The sequence below is a fragment of the Neolamprologus brichardi genome, chromosome 6, assembly GCF_056152115.1.
Source record: "Neolamprologus brichardi isolate AB-2024 chromosome 6, ASM5615211v1, whole genome shotgun sequence".
Taxonomy (NCBI): domain Eukaryota; kingdom Metazoa; phylum Chordata; class Actinopteri; order Cichliformes; family Cichlidae; genus Neolamprologus; species Neolamprologus brichardi.
This window is the reverse complement of record NC_142109.1, coordinates 21136501-21156585: the sequence shown is the minus strand read 5'-3', so window position 1 is coordinate 21156585 and position 20085 is coordinate 21136501. Positions and strand designations below refer to the sequence as shown.

Sequence of the window (20085 nt, the reverse complement as noted above, 5' to 3'; positions counted from 1 at the left end):
GAAGCAAAACTTGGCCTGATGGCTGTGAGATAGACAAAGGCCAAACCAGATGCCAGGGAGTTCTTCAACTACACTTACGTTCATAAAGCAGATACATATACGTGTATGTAAATATACCACAAGTGGGGACTTAAAAAAGGCAGATTTTAAAAAGGTTCAATAGTAATAATTATTATTAATAACAATTAACAATTAATAATTGTTTATGAGCGCTGGAGGTAGGAGTGGAAACGGAGCAGCGTGGAGAAATGGAATGTGCAGAGGAGTGGAAAGCTGTGAATGTGGACATTTTATGGGCTGCAGGGCAGCACAGAGTTGTGCAGCTGGTACAGATTTGTCTTTCAGGTATTACAAACTACCACAACTTCTTGTTAGTCTTTTTCATGTCACAATCTAGCTAGGATTAAGTTAATGACAGTTATTCATTGTCCTACATCAGTTTGTAGTCTGGACCACAAAACTCCAGCTTGAACAGCAGGATGGATTTTCTCCTTCTTTAAACACTTAGGTGGCCGGTTATTTGATTTAATCGATTTAACCTTGCAGGGGTAGTCAACTAATTTTTACAAGGGGTTAGATTTGATGGTGGGACTGTTGTGGAAGGCTCTGTTAATAAGTTTATAAAGATATACCACTGATATTGAGCAGAACTGAATTCCACTTCCACAAGAGTCCCACTTTCTCATATTATCCTCTGGCAAAAATTAATAGCCAACGCCTGTTATGAGTTTTGAGCTGAACAAAGTATTTTTCAAGTTATAAAAAACAGAACAAAAAAATCTGCTTGCCTCAGCATATTGCACAATATTGCTATATAGTATTGTGCAAGATGATAAGAGCCTTTTGTAAAGTGTGCAATGTTCAGGATATAATGTAAACAGGTTCCATAGGCAAGCTTAATTTTTAGCATTATTAAAAACATATTTATAAATTTAAATGCATTTAGTTTATTTAAGAAACCCTGGGCTGAATCCATCGCTGAGCCAGGCCATGGACTCCAAATAGAGGACACCAGATTGATAGCTTCACTTTATGCTTACGATGACGATAACGATTGTTAGCACGCACTGGTGGAAAGCTTGCAGAAACAGGTCCAGAGCAGGAGGTCAGAGAAGTGTGTTTTCCTTTCCAGCTCAAAATGAAACTGGAAATAAAAAGTGATCCACACATAAACAAGTGGCTGCATAAACAAGTCAAAGTGATATCTAGTTATCTGTCTGAACAATCCAAAATCATGGCCCAAACCCTGGACCCAGTGGTTAGACTAGGTTTATATTGATGATGGTTGGTTTGCATGTTCATTGTGTGGGAAGCAAACTGAAATTAAACAGATAATCTGTGATGTTTTTAGCTGCAGTGAAGTCAGGAAGGCTACTGGAGAGTTAACATCCAGTGATTTGGAAACCATAACAGTGTAGGTCCAGCATTAATATTTTGTTCACAGCTTTCAGTGTGTGTTTCTCCAGAACACAGCTGTAGTATAGACAATAATTAAGGAGGAGTTTCATTGTTACTACCTAGGAAGGTACAGCACAAAGTCAATAAAATTGTGTGTCTTCCCTTAGAAGGGAAGCTGGAGACTTTAATGAAGGCTAATAAAAATATCAGTAACACACCTGACTTTCACTGTATATTTATTATTAATAGTATATTTCAGTGGTCCCCAACCTTTTTTGCGCCACGGACCGGTTTATGCCCGACAATATTTTCATGAACCGGCCTTTAAGGTGTCGCGGATAAATACAACAAAATAAAACTAGTACCGGTACCGAAAAAAAAGAAAATTTATTCATAACACACGTGAAAAGACCAAGGAAAACCGAGTAAACGATAAAAACGATAATAAAATAAGGCTGAAAACCAATAAAAACCCTGAAAACTATACATTTCACACCTGAGTTTGGTTACAGCACAATCAACTGACATGACAAACATCCTCATCCCTCATCATCACTACATGTTCTGTAACATTAAGACTTATAATCAGTGAGTTTTCTCCAGTTCCATAGATGCATAGGAAATTATATATTTACTTCTTTGTGCAGCTTTCAATAAACATCCAGATATCCATGCGTTCATAATAACATGCCTGAAAGGCAAAGTTCACCTTTTGCACAAATTCAAACATGCAAAGCCTCGATCATTGGTGCTTTTTGCTTCAATATTAGTTTGAGTATTAACCACAAACAAGTAACTCTGTAAAACTGTGTACTGGAATGCTAGTACAAAAATATTTATATTAAAAGGAGAATTGGGAATTAGGACCCATTTAAGGGAAGAATGATCAGTAGATAATTCCAAAGCAACTATTATTTGTCCAACCAACAGCAATACCTGTGCAGTTATGCTCATAGTCCTGAAAAACAGTGCAGTTGTCAAAGGAGCCCGGAGGCCAGTACGTGAGTGTGGACCCAAGCGCAGACCAGACACAGAGACAACTGGTAGATTTAACACAAGCTTTATTTATAAGGCAAACGTGAACTTGAAAAATGCAAGGAAGGGATTCCTGGTGAGGTGTTTTGACATAGCATGACTGCAAACAGCTCATGAAGGCCTGTTACCAACTTGACTTAGCTGATAAACTGACAGAGAAGAGATTTACCATCTTAAATACTGTCTCACTGATTGCCAGGGATCAGGTTCAGGTGAGCTGTGCAGGTGAGATGAGGAGGACGGGGTGGATGCGAATGACAACATGGGAACACTGGAAACCTATGGGCAGCTCACCCAGACCATCATAGCAGTAGATTGATTGTTTCAGTGAGTGTCTTTCTGAAGCTTGTGCTGTGTTTAGTGTTTTCATATGAAAGGTCTCTGATCCATATGTAATCTCTCAGAGCAGAGGAGGACTCCAGATGATGTCAGCGGAAAAAAGCTAGTTATGAGAACAGGAAAGATAAAGGAGGAATCATCGCAGATGATAGTTGAGGTAATAGTGATAATCACCCATTTCAGTTCTAAATTACTTGTTAATTACAGTCCTGTTTTGAACTGTTCTGTTTTATTTACTTATGAACATTTAATTATTTTTACTTATGAACTTATTTACTCATCTTTTTTAGTGGTCAGAGCTCAAACTGGTGGAAAAGGCACTTATTAAAGGACACCGTCCAATGAACCCCTGCCCAGTGTATGACAAGGCTAACAAGAAACTTTTCCTGTGTTTCATCTGTGTTGAACACAATATCACTGAAATGTACCAAAGAAAATGCTATGACAACAGGACCCGTCTCTGCTACATCACAAGGTACGATCTTGGAGAAACCTGGAGCAATGTGACCGATTTGACAGACGAACTGAGTGAAATAAAACACTGGTCCACATTTGCTGTTGGGCCAGGCCATGGTATTCCAGCAGAGAATACCATCTGCTATAGGAGGAGATTCCTGGTTGAGAATAATCTGGTTACCTCGATGCTCTGGCATCATTTTCTGGTTGTTGAGCCTCCACATCCACTGGTGCAGGAAATACAGAAGAGACTGGTTAACTTTTTGAGGGGGAGGACTCCATTGGCTCAAATCTTCAGTGCTTCTCTTATGACTGTCTAAAGGCAGACATAAGAAGTTAACTCAGCTAACTGAGAAGGAAATTACTTCATCAGAGATGAGCAATGATGTTTGGCTTCTAGTGAAACCTGAAAACCTGAAGAGTCACATTCTTTAGCTCTCACTGTTATCAACCCCGCCCAGTTACCCATTGTGAGAATACAGGATTACATCCATGAAAAACAACTTTAAACGCCTCCTTCTCCAGAACACATCTGCAGAATCCCTGATAAGGAAAGAGACTCCATCTTCAAGTTCCCTTAAATGTAAAGTGTGCACAGCTCTAATTTATTTATTTATTCTATTGATATTATATTTTATAGGTGATTTATTTTTTTGGTAAATGACACCGAAGAGGTACTGCTTTAGTATTTAAATATTTACTACTTTGGTATCATAACTTAAGTAACTGAGGACTTTTCTGAGTTAGTGCACTTAGTGGTCTCTTCTCATTGAATTCCAGCCCAATCTGAAGTCTGACCATCATTTTGACCTTCTATTAAATCTTCTATGCTTGATTTCTCTTTTCTATTCATCAAGACTTCAAAAATCATATAGTATCAGACTCACGTTTGGATGTGTGTGGATGTGTGTGCGTAACAGTTAAAGCACTATGTGCGTATATCTCTATGTACGTGCCTTCCTGAGGGTCATAAAAGTTCATCTCCCTTCCAAACCAAAGTTATTTAGTTACAAACTTTGAGACTCCCACCCAGGCATGCCCTGAGGAATTTCCACTCAACATTAACCTCTCTTTGTCTCACTTTCACAGTTCAAACTGGGGGAGGGCCTCCTAGAAATCTACTCCTAAATTCCTGACACACTCAGGCCTTTATTACATCGAGGGCAGTGTCAGTGTCTCTACAATAATTCTACATCCTATCTAACACATTTCTAAACTCTAAAATAGGCTACGCATATCTTCACCGGCCAACTAAAATTACCTCAAGAGCTCAGAGACCACTCATCCAAGAGATCACAAAAGACCCCAGAACAACAACCAAAGAACAGTAGGCCTCCATTACCTCAGTTAAGGTCAGTGTTCATGACTCTACCATAAGATAAAGTGGGAAAAAAATGGCATACCAAAAGCTGCAAGACAAAAACCACCGCTGAGCAAAATGAACATAAAGGCTTGTCTCAGTTTTGCCAGAAAACATCTTGATGATCCCCAAGATCTTAAATGGAAGCATGAATTCTCCTGTCCTGAAGGAGAATATCCAGCCGTCTGTTTGTTACCTCAAGCTGAAGCGCACTTTTGTTTTGCAGCAGGACAATGATCACGTTGTATGAGTGGATATACATCGGTAATTCCACCTCATAATGGCTTAAGAGTAAGAAAGTGTTAGGAGAAAAACCTCAGGAAAGCAAAGAATCACGGGCCCAGAGTTAATTCATGTACATGGACGATTTCTGTGCACAATCTGTCAACTACAGAGTCAGTGCAGGAATGCGCGCCAGGCATCTGCTTACACTTTATTATATACTGTCTTACTCACATAACACTCAATTCAATTCAATTCAATTCAATTTTATTTATATAGCGCCAAATCACAACAAATGTCGCCTCAAGGCGCTTCATAGATACAGAGAAAAGCCCAACAATCATATGACCCCCTATGAGCAAGCACTTTGGCGACAGTGGGAAGGAAAAACTCCCTTTTAACAGGAAGAAACCTCCGGCAGAACCAGGCTCAGGGAGGGGCGGCCATCTGCTGCGACCGGTTGGGGTGAGAGAAGGAAGACAGGATAAAAGACATGCTGTGGAAGAGAGACAGAGATTAATAACAGATACGATTCAATACAGAGAGGTCTGTTAACACATAGTGAGTGAGAAAGGTGACTGGAAAGGAAAAACTCAATGCACTCATGGGTGGAGTACAAGTTTAAGGAAAAAACAACTTCTTATCTGGTGATTGCATACGAGGCTGCACAGGATGCAGCCTTACAAGACAAAGAGGAACAAGTTGATTAACGATCTTGTAGTGGGTTAAAACAATATATGTGGGTGTTGTCTAAACTTGAGCAACTTCTTCATGTGGTCACTTTGTTCCAGTTAAAGAATTTGCTGACACGCTATGTACAGGCATTTCTGTGAAATTCAAATAAAGCTAAACATAAGCGATTATCACAGTTGAATATTAATAAAATTCAAAATCTTTTAACAGAAAGTGAGGACTGGAGCAGCCTCATCAATGTCCTGGCCTGAATCTGATTAACATGCTGTGGCATGACCTTAGAAAGGTGGTTCATGGTTGAAAACCTTCAATGTGGCTGAATTGCAACAATTATGCAAAGATGAGTGGGCCAAAAATCTTCCACAGCACTGTGGAAGACTCATTGTCAATTATCAATAAAGTTTGATTGCAGTTGTTGCTGCGGGTGGCCCAGGTTTAGAGGGCAATCACTTTTTTACACACAGCCATGTAGTTTGGATTTTCTTTTCCCTTTATAATAAATACATTCATGCAGAGAATACATTTGATCTATATTTGTGTTATCTTTTTTTAATATTTAAATTTGTTTGATCGGAAACATTTAAGTGTAACAAATATGGAAACCAGGAAGGGGGCAAACATTGTTTTTTATACCGCTGTATGTACAAAATAATAAAATTCATAACAGCTATTAAAGGTTTTCATTCTGGTTGTTTTCCTGACATGCATGATGAAAGATGGGTTTTGCCTATTTAATTTGTTAAGGGAATGGGGGAGTTCAATGAAATGTGAATCATTTCCTCAGAAATGACCATCGATCTGTGATAAAAACAAAGATCCCTCCCTCATCCACACTCTCTAACAGCCAGACTATAAAAGTCAAAGCAACATCAAATTCTAGGACTGCAGAGATAAACCCAGCAAGGCTTCTTTGTAATTTAATATCCATTTTATACACAAGGACAGCAAACATGGGCTGTGGACATTCAACAACAGCTCAGCTGCAGAAACAACCTGTCTTTGAATCTAATGAAGCTGCTCAATGTGTTTACAGGATCCCTGCTCTTCTGTATGAGAAAGAAAGTAAAACTTTATTTGCCTTTGCAGAGCAGAGGAAGACTCCAAAGGATGAAAGTGCGGAAAAGCTGGTTATGAGAACAGGAAAGATCAAGGAGGGATGCTGTAAGAAGACGGTTGAGGTAATAGTGATAATCAGCCATTTCAGTTCTAAATTACTTGTTAATTACAGTCCTGTTTTGAACTGTTCTGTTTTATTTACTTCTGAACAATCTCTTTTTTAGTGGTCAGAGCTCAAAGAGGTGGAAAAGGCACTTATGGAAAGACACCGTCCAATGAACCCCTGCCCGGTGATATCGTATGACAAACCCAACAAACCCAACAACAAGAAACTTTTCCTGTTTTTCATCTGTGTTGAAGACGGTATCACTGAGCATGACCAAATAGAAAAATATGCCAACAGGACCCATCTCTGCTACATCACAAGTAACAATCTTGGAGAAACCTGGAGCGATGTGATCGATTTGACGTACGAACTGAGTGAAATAAAAAACTGGGCTACATTTGCTGTTGGGCCAGGCCATGGGATTCAAACAGAGAGTGGTAGACTGATTATCCCAGTTTATGCTTATACTGCCTCCAAACCACGTAGTAAACCATATGCACTCTCACTGTATAGTGATAATCATGGTGAAAACTGGAAATTTGGTGAACTGTTTAATACGGTATCAGTTGAGTGTGAAATGGCTGAACTTTCCACAGGCCAAATCTACTGCAACGCCCGTAATGTGGGTTGCCATCGAGTGGAAGCAGTCAGTGATGATGAAGGAATTAAGTTCAATATTCTCCAACCGGGATGCATGCTTGTGGAAACAGGTTCAGGCTGTCAGGGAAGTGTGATCTCCTTCCCAGCTCAACAAGAAAGTGAAAACACAGAAAGTGACCCCAGCCAGAACCTTGAAAAGTGGCTGCTGTTCACGCACCCAACCAGTAAATTGCGCAGGATTGATCTTGGTGTGTATCTGAACAAATCCCCATGTGATCCAAAGGCATGGAGCGAACCCTGCATCATTAATGATGGACCCAGTGGTTACTCAGACCTGGCTTACATTGATGATGGCTGGTTTGCATGTCTGTTTGAGTGTGGGCAGCAGGAAATACATGAGCAGATAGCCTCTGTTGTCTTTAGCTTTAAGGACATCACCAAGAAATAAACTGAAGAAAAGAAAAGAAAAATATAAAAAGAATAATTTTTATTCAGGTGTGTAGATGAATAGATTCATATGCATATGTGCACGACTTAAAGCAGTAAGTGTTGCTTTGTATGTAAAAATCTTTATTTGCTTGTTGCATGAAAAATGAATAAGAAAACCGAGAAGCTTGTAGGATTAACACTTTAAAAAAATACTTTAATAAATTGAAGGAAACAGAAAACAGTTTCTCCTGTTTTCAGTGAGTATTAAACATGCATGCTCAATTTAAACAAAACTTTTAATCTAGTTATTCACTCCTTGAAGAAAACATACCTAATGTTGCAAATATCATATTATTGGTTGTGAATGTTTTGATTTTATTGCAGAAAATAATAAAAATAGTTAACATATCCTGTTTTATTGTAAAACTGTCTGTTCTTTTGCTCATTTATTTCCCACCAACTCCAAAATGTGAGTTCAACATCCACAATGAATATTTTAATAAACAAATAACTGTAGTGAATTTAAGGTTAAAACAATAATAAGCAAGCAAAAGGTTTAAATGTGCTTTGCATAACACATTAAAGTAGATCATAGAATATAATATTATTGATATTATTTGTTGTTACAGTAACAACAACAACCTGGATACTGTAAATAAAATAAAACTGTCAATAATGAAAAAAAAAAAATAGGAGTCAATAAAGAATTTTTTTTTAAAGAAAATCAGGGTTCACAGGATTCCAGCTCTAATCTGTGAAAAAGTCTGAGAGACTCCTGTAGCCTTTGCAGAGCCGAGCAGTAAAACCGATCATGGAGTACAGACCTGCAGGTTACGAATGAGGGATTATGAAGGAGCGTCCACCGGGAGAATCAGATATTTTGTTACTGAAGTACTTAGGAATGTAGCTCACAGTCTTGCTTTTAAAAATCAAAGCTGTTATATAACATGACCATAAATGCAAATTTTATATGCAAAAGTCTAAAATTGCTTGACATATGAGAAATGAACACTGGAGAAGAAGAGAGCCAGCTCATGAAAGATACTGCCGTATCTGTAAAACAAAGTGGAGCCACTACATGGTATGAGCATATATGACTGAGTAATAGTAGCATTATTTAATAATGTAACTGCTTATAGAATTAGCAGGGTAAATTCTCAAATTTACAATGATATACTCTCCATTTAGATTCAGTTAATGCTGGAAAACTGATTGGCAGGTGCTTCAGAGTGCTACTGTGCAATTATATAGTTTTTCCCATTATTTCTGAACCTCTGAAAATGGAAGACTGCTTGTAAAAGGGTCAGAAGATTACTGCTACGAGAGAGAAACTCGTACAATTTTCACAGAGCAAAGGAGTAATCCAGATCATACTAGTACAAAATGGTTATAAATAAGGAATGTTGAGGGAGGGAGCCTCCACTGGGAAAATCAGCTATTTTGTTACTCAAGTACTTGGGAATGTAGCAAAAAATATGTAATTAACTCAACTGACTTGTATTGTTGACTCGTGACAAATGATAAATTTATGAGTGTGATCCATTGTGATCATATCTTAGATTAACATGACCTGGATGACTGAGAACCACACAGATGCTTGGCAATGATGATTTCCACTTGAAAAACTGGGAAGGTGTAGTGCAGAGAATTAGTGCCTGACTGTCTTGATGGACACGAATCCAGCCACAGCTCTACTATAGGAGAAGATACCTGGTTGAGAATAATCTGGTTACCTCGATGCTCTGGCATCATTTTCTGGTTGTTGAGTCTCCACATCCACTGGTGCAGGAAATACAGAAGAGACTGGCTAATTTCTTGGGTGGAGGATACCATCGGCTCAAATTTAAGACTGTTTAAAGGTAGACAGGGACTGACTGACCTACAGAGTCGCATTACAGCATTTCATATTCAGACTGCTCAGCTTTTCTTATACCGTATTTATAATAAATGATTTTTTTATTTTTCTGTCTGACAGAAACTTCCAGTTCTGTTCTTGAAAACTATAAAAAATGCACAATATGGTGCTAATCTTTTTTTGCCTGTGTTTGTGCCAAAAACAAACAAAGCAATGACATAAAAAAACAACCAAACTTGGATTCAGAGATGTAATCCCGATCGTACAAAACGGTTATAAGTAAGGAATGTTGAGGGAGGGAGCCTCCACAGGGGAAATCATTTTCTTACTCAAGTACTTGGGAATGTAGCATATAATCTTAGTTTTAAACATTCAATCTGTTACATAACATGTGAGAAATTTAAACAATGTAATTATACATATGTATTGTTGACTTATGACAAATGATAAATTTAAGAGTGTGATCCATTGTGATCATTAAGTTTAATTAGTTACACTTAAATGTATTTAATAATTATTATTTTTTTCAAGTCAAATACTCAATACTCAATAATACTTTAGTTATAATACAACAATAACCTAATCAATCCAATCAGACTCTGGAGTTCTGCAGACGTCTACATGTTGCCTCAACTGCTAAGTGAGCCTTGTGCACAGTGTGCAAGTGTTCGTGTGTTTATCGTCTTTGTTTGACCTTTCACACTTGTTCAGTTTAATATGTCATTTCTTCAGAAAACAGCCGATGCTGTTGTGAAATAAAGAGCCCCAACTTCAGCAGATAAACCCAGCAGGACATTTTATTCACAGGGACACGAACCTTTAAGAAATGCTCAGCTGCACAAAGAAGCTTGCTCTACCCAACAATTCCTCCACAATTAAGGATTCTGTTCTTGTCTGTCAGCATTCTAAATTATATCTTAGACAGTGGTCAGATTTCAAAGAGGTCAAGAGACATAAATTAAAGGATACAAGTATACAGTTGGTATAAAGGTCATATTCAGTGAATGAATCTAAACCTAATCAGCTTCCAATCAAAGCATCAGGTCATTTTCTGCACTTGCTGTAACCTAACTCTGACCATGAATGCCACAGCCGCTCTGCATCAGTCCAACTCAGTGTTTTACTGTAAATTCACCACAGTATAACAAACTAAGCTGTTTATCCTGCACTAAACTGTAGATTGTTTTCATGCAAACTTTGAATAATATAAAGTAAGTACACCTAAGTGTGTTTAGCAGGATATTTCACAATGTGAAAAAAAACACAAGTTCACATCATATACAGATCAAATATCTGGTGAAAAAATGAGGACTTATATAAAACCTTTAGATTTGAAGTTTATCAAATACCCTTGAGCAGTCTTTGCTTATGAAGATAACCTCTTTTCTTCCTGTCCCGTCTTTTCTCACATATTTCTCCATCTCTGAGTGACTTGAAATGACCTGCCTAAAAACCTTCCCTTCATGCTCTTCTTCTGTTGCACTAGCTAGACGCTTACAGCTTCTAGCCCACTTTAACCCCCATGAATAGCTCCATAAATGAAAATAAATTATATGTTTTTGCCTCTTTCACATCTTTGTATGCAATAAGCCCCGGTGATGGACAGTCTAACAGAATAGTTTGTTTTTTTATGTGTCATTGTTTTCACCATTTAGGCTCAAATCAGTTTGATATGAAATAAATTCACCTCAGATGTGCTAAACCTAAAGTATTGAGCCTGTTTTGAAGATGCAAGAAGTAGAAAGTGCAGGTGTATATGTGAAAATGTAGGGAGTAAAAGTAAAACAAAATTCAGAAAAATAAGAACTCAAGTAAAATACAAACACCTGGAAATTCTGATTAATACAATACAGTTCAAGTCAAATAATTTTTGTGAGGAGGAAAAACTCCCTTTGAACAGGAAGAAATCTCTGGCAGAAATGGACTCAGGGAGGGGCAGCCATCGGAGGTGACCATAATTACTTAGTATTTTTACTTAGTTACTTCCCACCTCTGCACATGAGCCACTAGTCTTTCAAGTTGTGTGAAACCTCAAGCTGAACATTAACAATTGTGTGTCGACAATTGTAGTCTTTTAAAACCACATCTGTCTTAAAAGAAAGTCACGATGAATAAATTCATCTCTTCATTTACTCAAAGAAACTGAAATTGCAAAATCAACACTTGGGTAAGACTGGAAACAGGAGACTGAGACCATAAACTGATCCCTTAAGACTTGGTTTTGCAACCAGAGGAGCCCCTGCTGGCCATTAGACAGAATGCACATGTTAGGAACTTGGAGTGTGTTTCTCTCCTGAGAGCTGGAGATGACATCCATGTTTTATAAATACAGTGAAAGGGCAAAAAAAACAATGCTAAGGGAAATGTTAGATATCAAAAAAAGAAAAAGAAAGAAAATTTAAAGAACAAATTTAAAAGAAATGTCCTTCCTCACAGAATCTGTAACAGCACAGATATTTGGTGTCATCCAAGGATCCTTTGTGAGCAGTTTGAAGGGAGATGTGTGAAACAAATAAAGCTATAAAAATCCTTCCTTGAACAGGATTTCCTGCTTCCTGTAATAAAAGAGAAAACGAGATGAAAGGTTAATCATATTCAAGACTAAATAAACAGTAAATTGAAATTATGAAATAAGTAAAATGTTGACTCACTAAATTCCACTCCTTCAATAAATTCTTCCACTTGCTGCACAGATGTATGAATGAAATATGAGTTTGTGGCTCTGCTGCTGTATATCATCTGTCTATTGCAGGTTTTAATGGAAGGGGTCTCCTGCTTGAAATGCTGCAGCATATTTACTGTCACAGGACTCACATCTCAAAGGCTCCTCCTCAGACTTTACCAGCTGACTTTATTGGGCTACCATGAAATATACACACACTTTTTTTTTTTTACAAGGGCTGAGAGTGTGTGTGTGAGCTGTAGCCGAATAAAACTCTGAGTATGACTGAGTATGAAAAGCAGACTGTACTCTGACGGTCATTTCGGTTGAAGGCGAATGTTAAAACATGGTAAAAGACCATTTATGAGTCACATCAAACTTCCTAGTAGAGATTACCTGTCATGGATCAATATAGAAACATGGTTCCTAAGAGCAACTTGTGTATTACATCTTTTCATCTTAAAGATATGTAAACGTGTAAACAAAGCTTCAGTATTTGTATATTCTGATATATTGAAATACCATAAATAATTTGTGTAGCTTTAGAATTAAAGAGCTTAACACTGGGTACAATTTTAGAATAGAAGAACAGACGATTGCTGAGATTTTGGTGCAAAGTTTGGGTTCATTTACTATTTATAGAGACTGTATGGATTGGGGCAAATTTGTTACAATGCCCTACTGATGCATGGTGCTGCTTCTTTTATAGACGAACTGATGCCATCTCTTTTAAACTGATACCCCTGCCATAGCCTAATACACATGGTTGGACATGATGTGTATGAGAAGACAAGCAAAAGCCTTTTGGTCTGTGTAGAGAGCACTGTAATCACTGGTATTTAAACAGATTGTGCCACTTTATACTGATTACTTGATATTCGTTGTAGTTCCAGTGATGACGAGGGCAGTACATGTCAAATAACGCAGTATGGTCATTGCAAGATCAGGTAAATGACAGAGGTTCATGGTGAAAAAGACCTCAGTTCAAGCTACTGCAATTCTCACAGTGACAAAGGCTCTTGACTGGAAGCTGTCAGTAATTATAATTAATTTTAGCACACTTTAATCTGCTGGGAAGCTTGTGTAAACAAATTCAGACTGGCAGGGAAGTGCGGTGTCCTTTCCAACTCAAAATGAAAGTGCAAATACAAAAAATGACCCAAGCCAGAACTTGAACAAGTGGCTGCTTTTCACACATCCAACCATAATGCTTAATTTATGCTACCTGGGTTGTGTCTGTTTGCTGAGGTAGTTGCCTACAGAGACGGGTTATGTTAATTCTGATCTAAGCTTGTTTTCCGGAACCACCTCCTTCCTTGGACTTGACTTTCTCAACAAGGAGAGACTTCAGTTCCCTGAAATGTTAATGATTTCTTCAGAAAAAGAAAAGTCACACTGTGTACAAACCAGCCTTATAAAATCCCCATCACATATACTTTGACAGTCATAGAGATATAACCAGCAAGACCTTTATTACATGGTCGTTTTGCATGCAAGGACACCAACCATGTTCACCGTACCTGTACCAAAAGCTCAGCTGCAGAAGCAAACTCTTTTTACATCTAATGAAACTGCTGGAAACGTTTACAGGGTCGCTGCTCTTCTGTATGAGAGAGAAAGTAAAACTTTATTTGCCTTTGCAGAGCAGAGGAAGACTTCAGATGATGCCAGTGGAGAAAAGCTGGTTATGAGAACAGGAAAGATCAAGGAGGGATCCTCTAAGAAGACGGTTGAGGTAATAGTGATAATCAACCATTTCAGTTCTAAATTACTTGTTAATTACGCTCCTGTTTTGAACTGTTCTGTTTTATTTACTTATGAACAATCTCTCTTTTAGTGGTCAGAGCTCAAAGAGGTGGAAAAGGCACTTATCAAAGGATACCGTCCAATGAACCCCTGCCCGGTGTATGACAAGGTCAACAACAAACTAGACGCTATCACTGAAATGTACCAGAAAGAAAACTGTGACAACAGGACCCGTCTCTGCTTCATCACAAGTGAGGATCTCGGAGAAACCTGGAGCGATGTGACCGATTTGACGTACGAACTGAGTGAAATAAAAAACTGGTCCACATTTGCTGTTGGGCCAGGCCATGGGATTCAAACAGAGTGGTCGACTGATTATCCCAGTTTATGCTTATACTTCCTTTTGCTGCAAACCTTGTTTCTTACCAAGCAGTAAATCGTATGCACTCTCACTGTATAGTGATAATCATGGTGAAAACTGGAAATTTGGTGAACTGTTTAATACGGTATCAGTTGAGTGTGAAATGGTTGAACTTTCCACAGACCACATCTACTGCAACGCCTGTAATGTGGGCAGCTATCGAGTGGAAGCAGTCAGTGATCATAATGGAGTTAAGTTCAACATTCTCCAACCTGGAAACAAGCTTATGGAAACAGGTTCAGGCTGTCAGGGAAGTGTGATCTCCTTCCCAGCTCAACAAGAAAGTGCAAACACAGAAAGTGACCCCAGCCAGAACCTTGTAAAGTGGCTGCTGTTCACGCACCCAACCAGTCCGAAAGACAGGGTTGAGTTAGGAGTGTATCTGAACATGTAACCACCTCAGATAAAAGCATGGATCAAACCCTGGATCATTAATGATGGACCCAGTGGTTACTCAGACCTGGCTTACATTGATGATGGCTGCTTTGCATGTCTGTTCGAGTGTGGGCAGCAGGAAATACATGAGCAGATAGCCTTTGTTGTCTTTCACTACACTGACATCAAGGAAGGGACTGAACTGTAGATAAAGAGATAAAATATAATCGCAAACCGGCGGCCTGCCCAGGGTGTACCTTACCCTGAGATAGGCTTCAATTTCTTCTTTTGATGAAGTTTAGTGAAAGAAGAATATTATGAACATGAACTCACAGTCATTTCTTAAACATAAAGTAGTCTGTTTCTCTCTTAATGTTATGTAAGTCTTGTAGTAATTGTTATGGATTGATGTAATGCATCTAATAATTTGGTAATACTGTATAATATAGAAAATACTATAAAATAAAACAATAACATTCCTCTTCTGTTTAGGTTCATTTTCTTTTGTTCAATTCAGAAGCTCACGTCACAACCAACCAACAGTGTCTTCTTTATGCAGCATCCAATAAGAGCCCTGCTCTGAAGGCATCAACATGATGCCTGTGAAGTTTCTCTCATGCACAATTTCAAAGATGCAAAGTCTTCATAATTGCTGCTTTCAGCTTTAATTTCTTGGTAATTGGAACAAAGATATACTGTCTCAGTACTGCGGTATGTACTACAGTACTTTGGTATCAACATATTTATTATTTGAAACATGATTAGTTGACTGGAGACATTATCTTATAGGTGATGCAGAAGTTTATGTTTTACATATTGAGTGTATCTACAAAGTCCAAATATAGAGATAAGTGGAAGGGTTGCCACACGAAGGGCATCCAGAAAAAAAATCTGTGCCAAATCAAACATGTGGACAGGTGTTATCTACTGTGGTGACACCTTTGGAAAAAAGTGCCTAACCTCCTCCTCATTTTCATTCTTATCCTCCTCTTCCTTCTTCTTCTTCTTCGCATAGACTACATATACACTTATGCCAAAAGTGTGTGAAGTACTGTGTAAATCCTCAGGCTGAACATTCACATCGTGTTACCATTGTAGTGTTTTGAACCAGATTTGACTAAAGAAAAACTCATGATAAATAAATTCATACCTTCATTTACTCAAAAGAACTTAAATTGCAAAATCAGCACTTGGGTAAGACTGGAAACAGGAGACTGAGAGCATAAACTGATCGGGAAAGTGCAGTAAGGTCATGCTCTCTTAAGACTTCGTTTTGCAACCAGAGGAGCCCCTGCTGGCCGTTAGACAGAATGCCAAGGGAAATGTGCATCAGATTTGTTTTTTGTTTTTTTTAAAAAAAGAAAGAAAGAAAGGAAGAAAGAAAGGAAAAATAAATAAAGAAACAAAATTTCCACTTATTGAAAGATGCCACAGAAGCTTTAGCAGTGCAGATATTTGCTGTCATCCTTCTGAAAGTGCTGGAAATATCCTCTCTGCTGTTTATCGAGAAAGTGCAGCAGTTTGAAGGGAGACGTGAAACAAATGGAGCCATAACAATCCTTCCTTGAACAGGGTTAGGAGTGACTGAGGGAGAGCAGCCAAAAACAGGACAACAAGGACTATTTCTGTGGCGTTCTCTCATGGCGTGCTGTTGCTGTGATCACATTTCAAGTCTAAACCCACTTTGTCTCTTACTGCTAAAAAGAACTGAGGATTTATGGAGCATCACAAAGAGCAGAGGATTATTAATTTATTTTTACTGCAAATATTAACATCACTTTCTTTGTCCTCAGTGAAAGCCTGTTGCAAGAAACCAAATAGAAAATGAGATGAAAGGTTAATCATATTCAAGAATGAATAAATAGTAAATTGAAATAAGTAAAATGTTGACTCGTTAAATTCCACTCCTTCAATAAAGTCTTCCACTTGCTGCACAGCTGTAGCTGAATAAAACTCAGTAGAACTGAGTATGAAAAGCAGACTGTACCCTGAGGGTGATTTTAGTTAAAGACAGATGTTAAAACATGGTAAAAGACCATTTATGGGACACATCAAACTTCTTAGTAGAGATTACCTGTCATGGATTTAGAAAAATAGTTCCTAAGAGGAACTTGTCCAGTCCATGTTGATCACATTCTTTCATCTTCAAGAATTTAAAATTATGAGCAAAACTCCTGAAATTTGTAAAACTATTATTTTATTTCACAAATACTGTAAATTATCTGTGCACCTTTAGAATTAACGTGTTCAACAACGAGTACAATTACAAAAATAGAACAATAGATGATCGTTATAGATCTGAGTGTAGAGGTTAGGTTTATGCACTCTTTATAGAGACTATATGCATTACTAATATTGGCAGGATATGGAGGAAATTTGTTCTAATCTCTTACTGACGCATGGTGCTTTTTATACGTCAGTTTTATATGTCAGTTTAAGAACCAGTGCCACCATTTTTCAAACACAGCATACACGCAAACATGCCTTTTCTTTTGATGAGTTGCACATTTGCAAATTAAATGGTTAACTCCTCTCAGACCTACAATAATGAAATGGTTTATACATATTTGTGCATTTCTCTAGAAAGAACATGCCAAAGGGCCTTTGATCTTGATAATTTTGCACATTTTAATCATAATTTCTTTCTATTTTGGTGTGTGTGTGTGTGTGTGTGTGTGTGTGTGTGTGTGTGTGTGTGTGTGTGTGTGTGTGTGTGTGTGTGTGTTTGGATCCGAAGCTTTCTTCTGGGAAATCAGCCCTCCTCCACAACTCATCTCTGCATACCACAGCAAACACCACCGAGAACTTCTAAATAAAGACAAGGCATAACTTGTAATAATACCCAGCAGCCCGATGATTGAGTGAATCTAATATTCTTGCTGTGTACAGGCTGGCGTACACCACAAAGCAAAAACGTGACTATTAGCTCGCCTGACAGAAGTGTTTTGAAAAATGAAGATGTGGTTTTAATAAAGAAGGCCTGGTTTGCAGTAGGATGTGAGCGAATATGTATGCACTCAACCGGCCAAAGCTAAACAGAAAAGGGAAGGATAACACCCGTACATACCCAGATGTCTTGTGTTCTTTCATTCTCTAGGTAGCAAACCAGTCACCCACCACAAAATAATCTATACACGACACAGCATCGGGAACTGATCCTCCTGTTCTTCAGATAGATCGATAGTTGAACTGTGAACGCTGTAGGCGCAGACTGTAGGTGTTCAGAATAATCAGTGTATTTAAATGATTGAAACATACGTATTCTTTTATCTTGATGATACAAAATCAAATGGCCCATTTGCCACACAATGATGGATATTGTCATTAATATTTGTATAACCCTAAACAGTCTCTTTATGATTTGTCATCATCAAGTAAAATTAAGAATATTAAACCTTTTTTTAATTTCTCGTTGTTTTCACAATTTTATTTAAAATCCTGCAAATTTGTCATTTAAGTCTAGAATTTAGTTGTATTCAGTCGTAAAAAAGATTTAAAATTAAGCAGTAATAATTAAAAACATAGCAGAATGTATTTATATGAACCGGGTTCATTTGATATGGTCTTTTTAATCTTATACAGATTCCGGTGTAATAAATAATTGTAATAAAAAGTGCACACACGAAATTAAAATGATCCATTTTATTCCAAGCACACTGAAAGATTTTAAAAACATCCGAGTTGAAAGCATTTACTTCAGGGAATCAGATTCAGTATTTGGTAGCCTTGTCGGTCTCAGTGCAGGCGCACATCATTAGATTAAATTAAACTAGACGAAATCTTAAAGATCCCGTCGGGAGAAGCAGGCAGCTGCGAAAGAGTGAAGTTGGGTATCATTCCGGGGAGTGAAACGGGATGCAGGAGGCAGGAGGTTGGAGGCAAAGATCGCACAGCTGCGCAGCATCCGGCGTCCAAATGTTCAAAGTTTTGACAAGAAGGGAAATTTTTGGAGAGGATCGAGGAAAGCGCAGGTGTGACGCTGCTTACAGGTGGTCTGTTGGGGATAACCCGGGACTCGAAACCACTTTCTAGATCCTGATCTCGGTACAAATCAGGACTCTGGAGACTAGAGACCACCCTGCGCACTCCGAGGAGAGGAAAAGCGGGCATCAAAGTGAGCTCCTGCGCCCTGAAGCCTTTCATCGGTGCCAAATATAAACTTTGCCTCTTAAAGCGTTTCCTGCGACGAAGAAAACTCCCATTTTCAAACATATCCGCCGACATGGGATCCAGAGTCCAGTAATTCCCCTTGCCTGGGTTCCCGGGTTCCCGGGGCATTTTGACAAAGCAGTCATTCAAAGACAAGTTGTGACGGATTGAGTTTTGCCACGAAGGGAACTTCTCCCGATAATAAACAAAGCGCTGGCTGATAAAATCGCATATCTCACTGAGAGTGAGCCTCTTTTTGGGGCTTTGGAGGATGGCCATGGTGATGAGAGCGATATAAGAGTACGGAGGCTTCACCGAGGTAATTCTCCTTCCGGGACCCTCCTGCAGTCGGACTTCAAAGTCGTCCTCTCCCTGCACGCCAGGAGAAAAGGATGAAGGCCGTCGCTCCAAGTCTACATTACTCTCCACGAACACTGACACATCTGTCCTCCTCACAACTTCTCTGCAGTCCGCCTGGCCCCCCACTTCAATGTCCGCCTCACCCATGGGCTTGTTGTCCAGCGTCATGATCCGGACTGTCCGGTAGGCCCCAGCGGGCGAGATTCAGTGCCTGTCTAGGACAGAAAGAGGAGACCCCCTCGTTTCCTTTCATTCACAAAAACAGTCGCGCATCTGACTGCATCCTGACTTTTGAGCCTCCCACTCCGAACTTCCCCCTCCTCCTCACGCAGTCTGTTTTAACACAGCTGCAGGTATCCACAAACCTGAAGCTGTGGGGGAAAAACACTTTATTTAATCAAAGATAGAGAAATTAAATGATGATACTGAAGGCGTGGTTACACTAATTACACTAACTCATGCATATTTTCTCCAGTGTATACACGCTTTAAATAGTTGTTTTTGTTTTGTTTTTTTAAATAAAGGTCTTATTTTTTATTCTTTTCTTCCTTCTTTATATGTTGTTTTTTACTGTTGTGATTTGCTTTCCAGTACATTTTAACTGCACGTCCATGATGCATATTATTTATTTATTAAACTTTTTGGGGATCTACACAGTTTTCTGACTCAGTAATCGTTGCGTGTGTACCGAGTAAGTTGTTCTTTTTCTTGGCTATTATGCCACTTCGTGTTCTTATTTATTGTACCCTTTTTGTGTACAGAATTTTGCGACTATAAAAAAAGACTTAATACATTTCATTTGCTAGATTTGATGAATGGTATA

The 20085-nt window shown here is 38.5% G+C and overlaps 2 protein-coding genes and 1 pseudogene across 2 annotated transcripts; 2 read left to right on the top strand and 1 right to left on the bottom strand.

The window, feature by feature from the left end:
• Window positions 1–6404: 6404 nt before the first annotated feature.
• Window positions 6405–8101, top strand: LOC102799395 (sialidase-3-like). The gene is made up of 2 exons (XM_006787396.2): window positions 6405–6681; window positions 6784–8101. Exons 1-2 carry the CDS (start codon window positions 6454–6456, stop codon window positions 7711–7713), a joined length of 1158 nt encoding a protein of 385 aa, XP_006787459.2. The 5' UTR covers window positions 6405–6453; the 3' UTR covers window positions 7714–8101.
• A 5797-nt stretch (window positions 8102–13898) lies between these two features.
• Window positions 13899–14961, top strand: LOC102795740 (sialidase-3-like; annotated as a pseudogene).
• A 3551-nt stretch (window positions 14962–18512) lies between these two features.
• On the bottom strand, window positions 18513–19505 carry LOC118453963 (forkhead box protein D3-A-like). The gene has a single exon (XM_035906318.2). The coding sequence runs from the start codon at window positions 19428–19430 to the stop codon at window positions 18513–18515; it is 918 nt and encodes a 305-aa protein (XP_035762211.2). The 5' UTR covers window positions 19431–19505.
• Between the last annotated feature and the right edge of the window lie 580 nt (window positions 19506–20085).

What these genes read in the sequence shown, in the direction of transcription:
- LOC118453963 (XM_035906318.2), bottom strand. Translation starts at nt 19,430, where the DNA reads ATGACGCTGGACAACAAGCCCATGGGTGAGGCGGACATTGAAGTGGGG.
- LOC102799395 (XM_006787396.2), top strand. Translation starts at nt 6,454, where the DNA reads ATGGGCTGTGGACATTCAACAACAGCTCAGCTGCAGAAACAACCTGTC. An exon ending in GCTGTAAGAAGACGGTTGAG is followed by an intron (nt 6,682 to 6,783) that starts GTAATAGTGATA and finishes TCTCTTTTTTAG; the next exon opens with TGGTCAGAGCTCAAAGAGGT.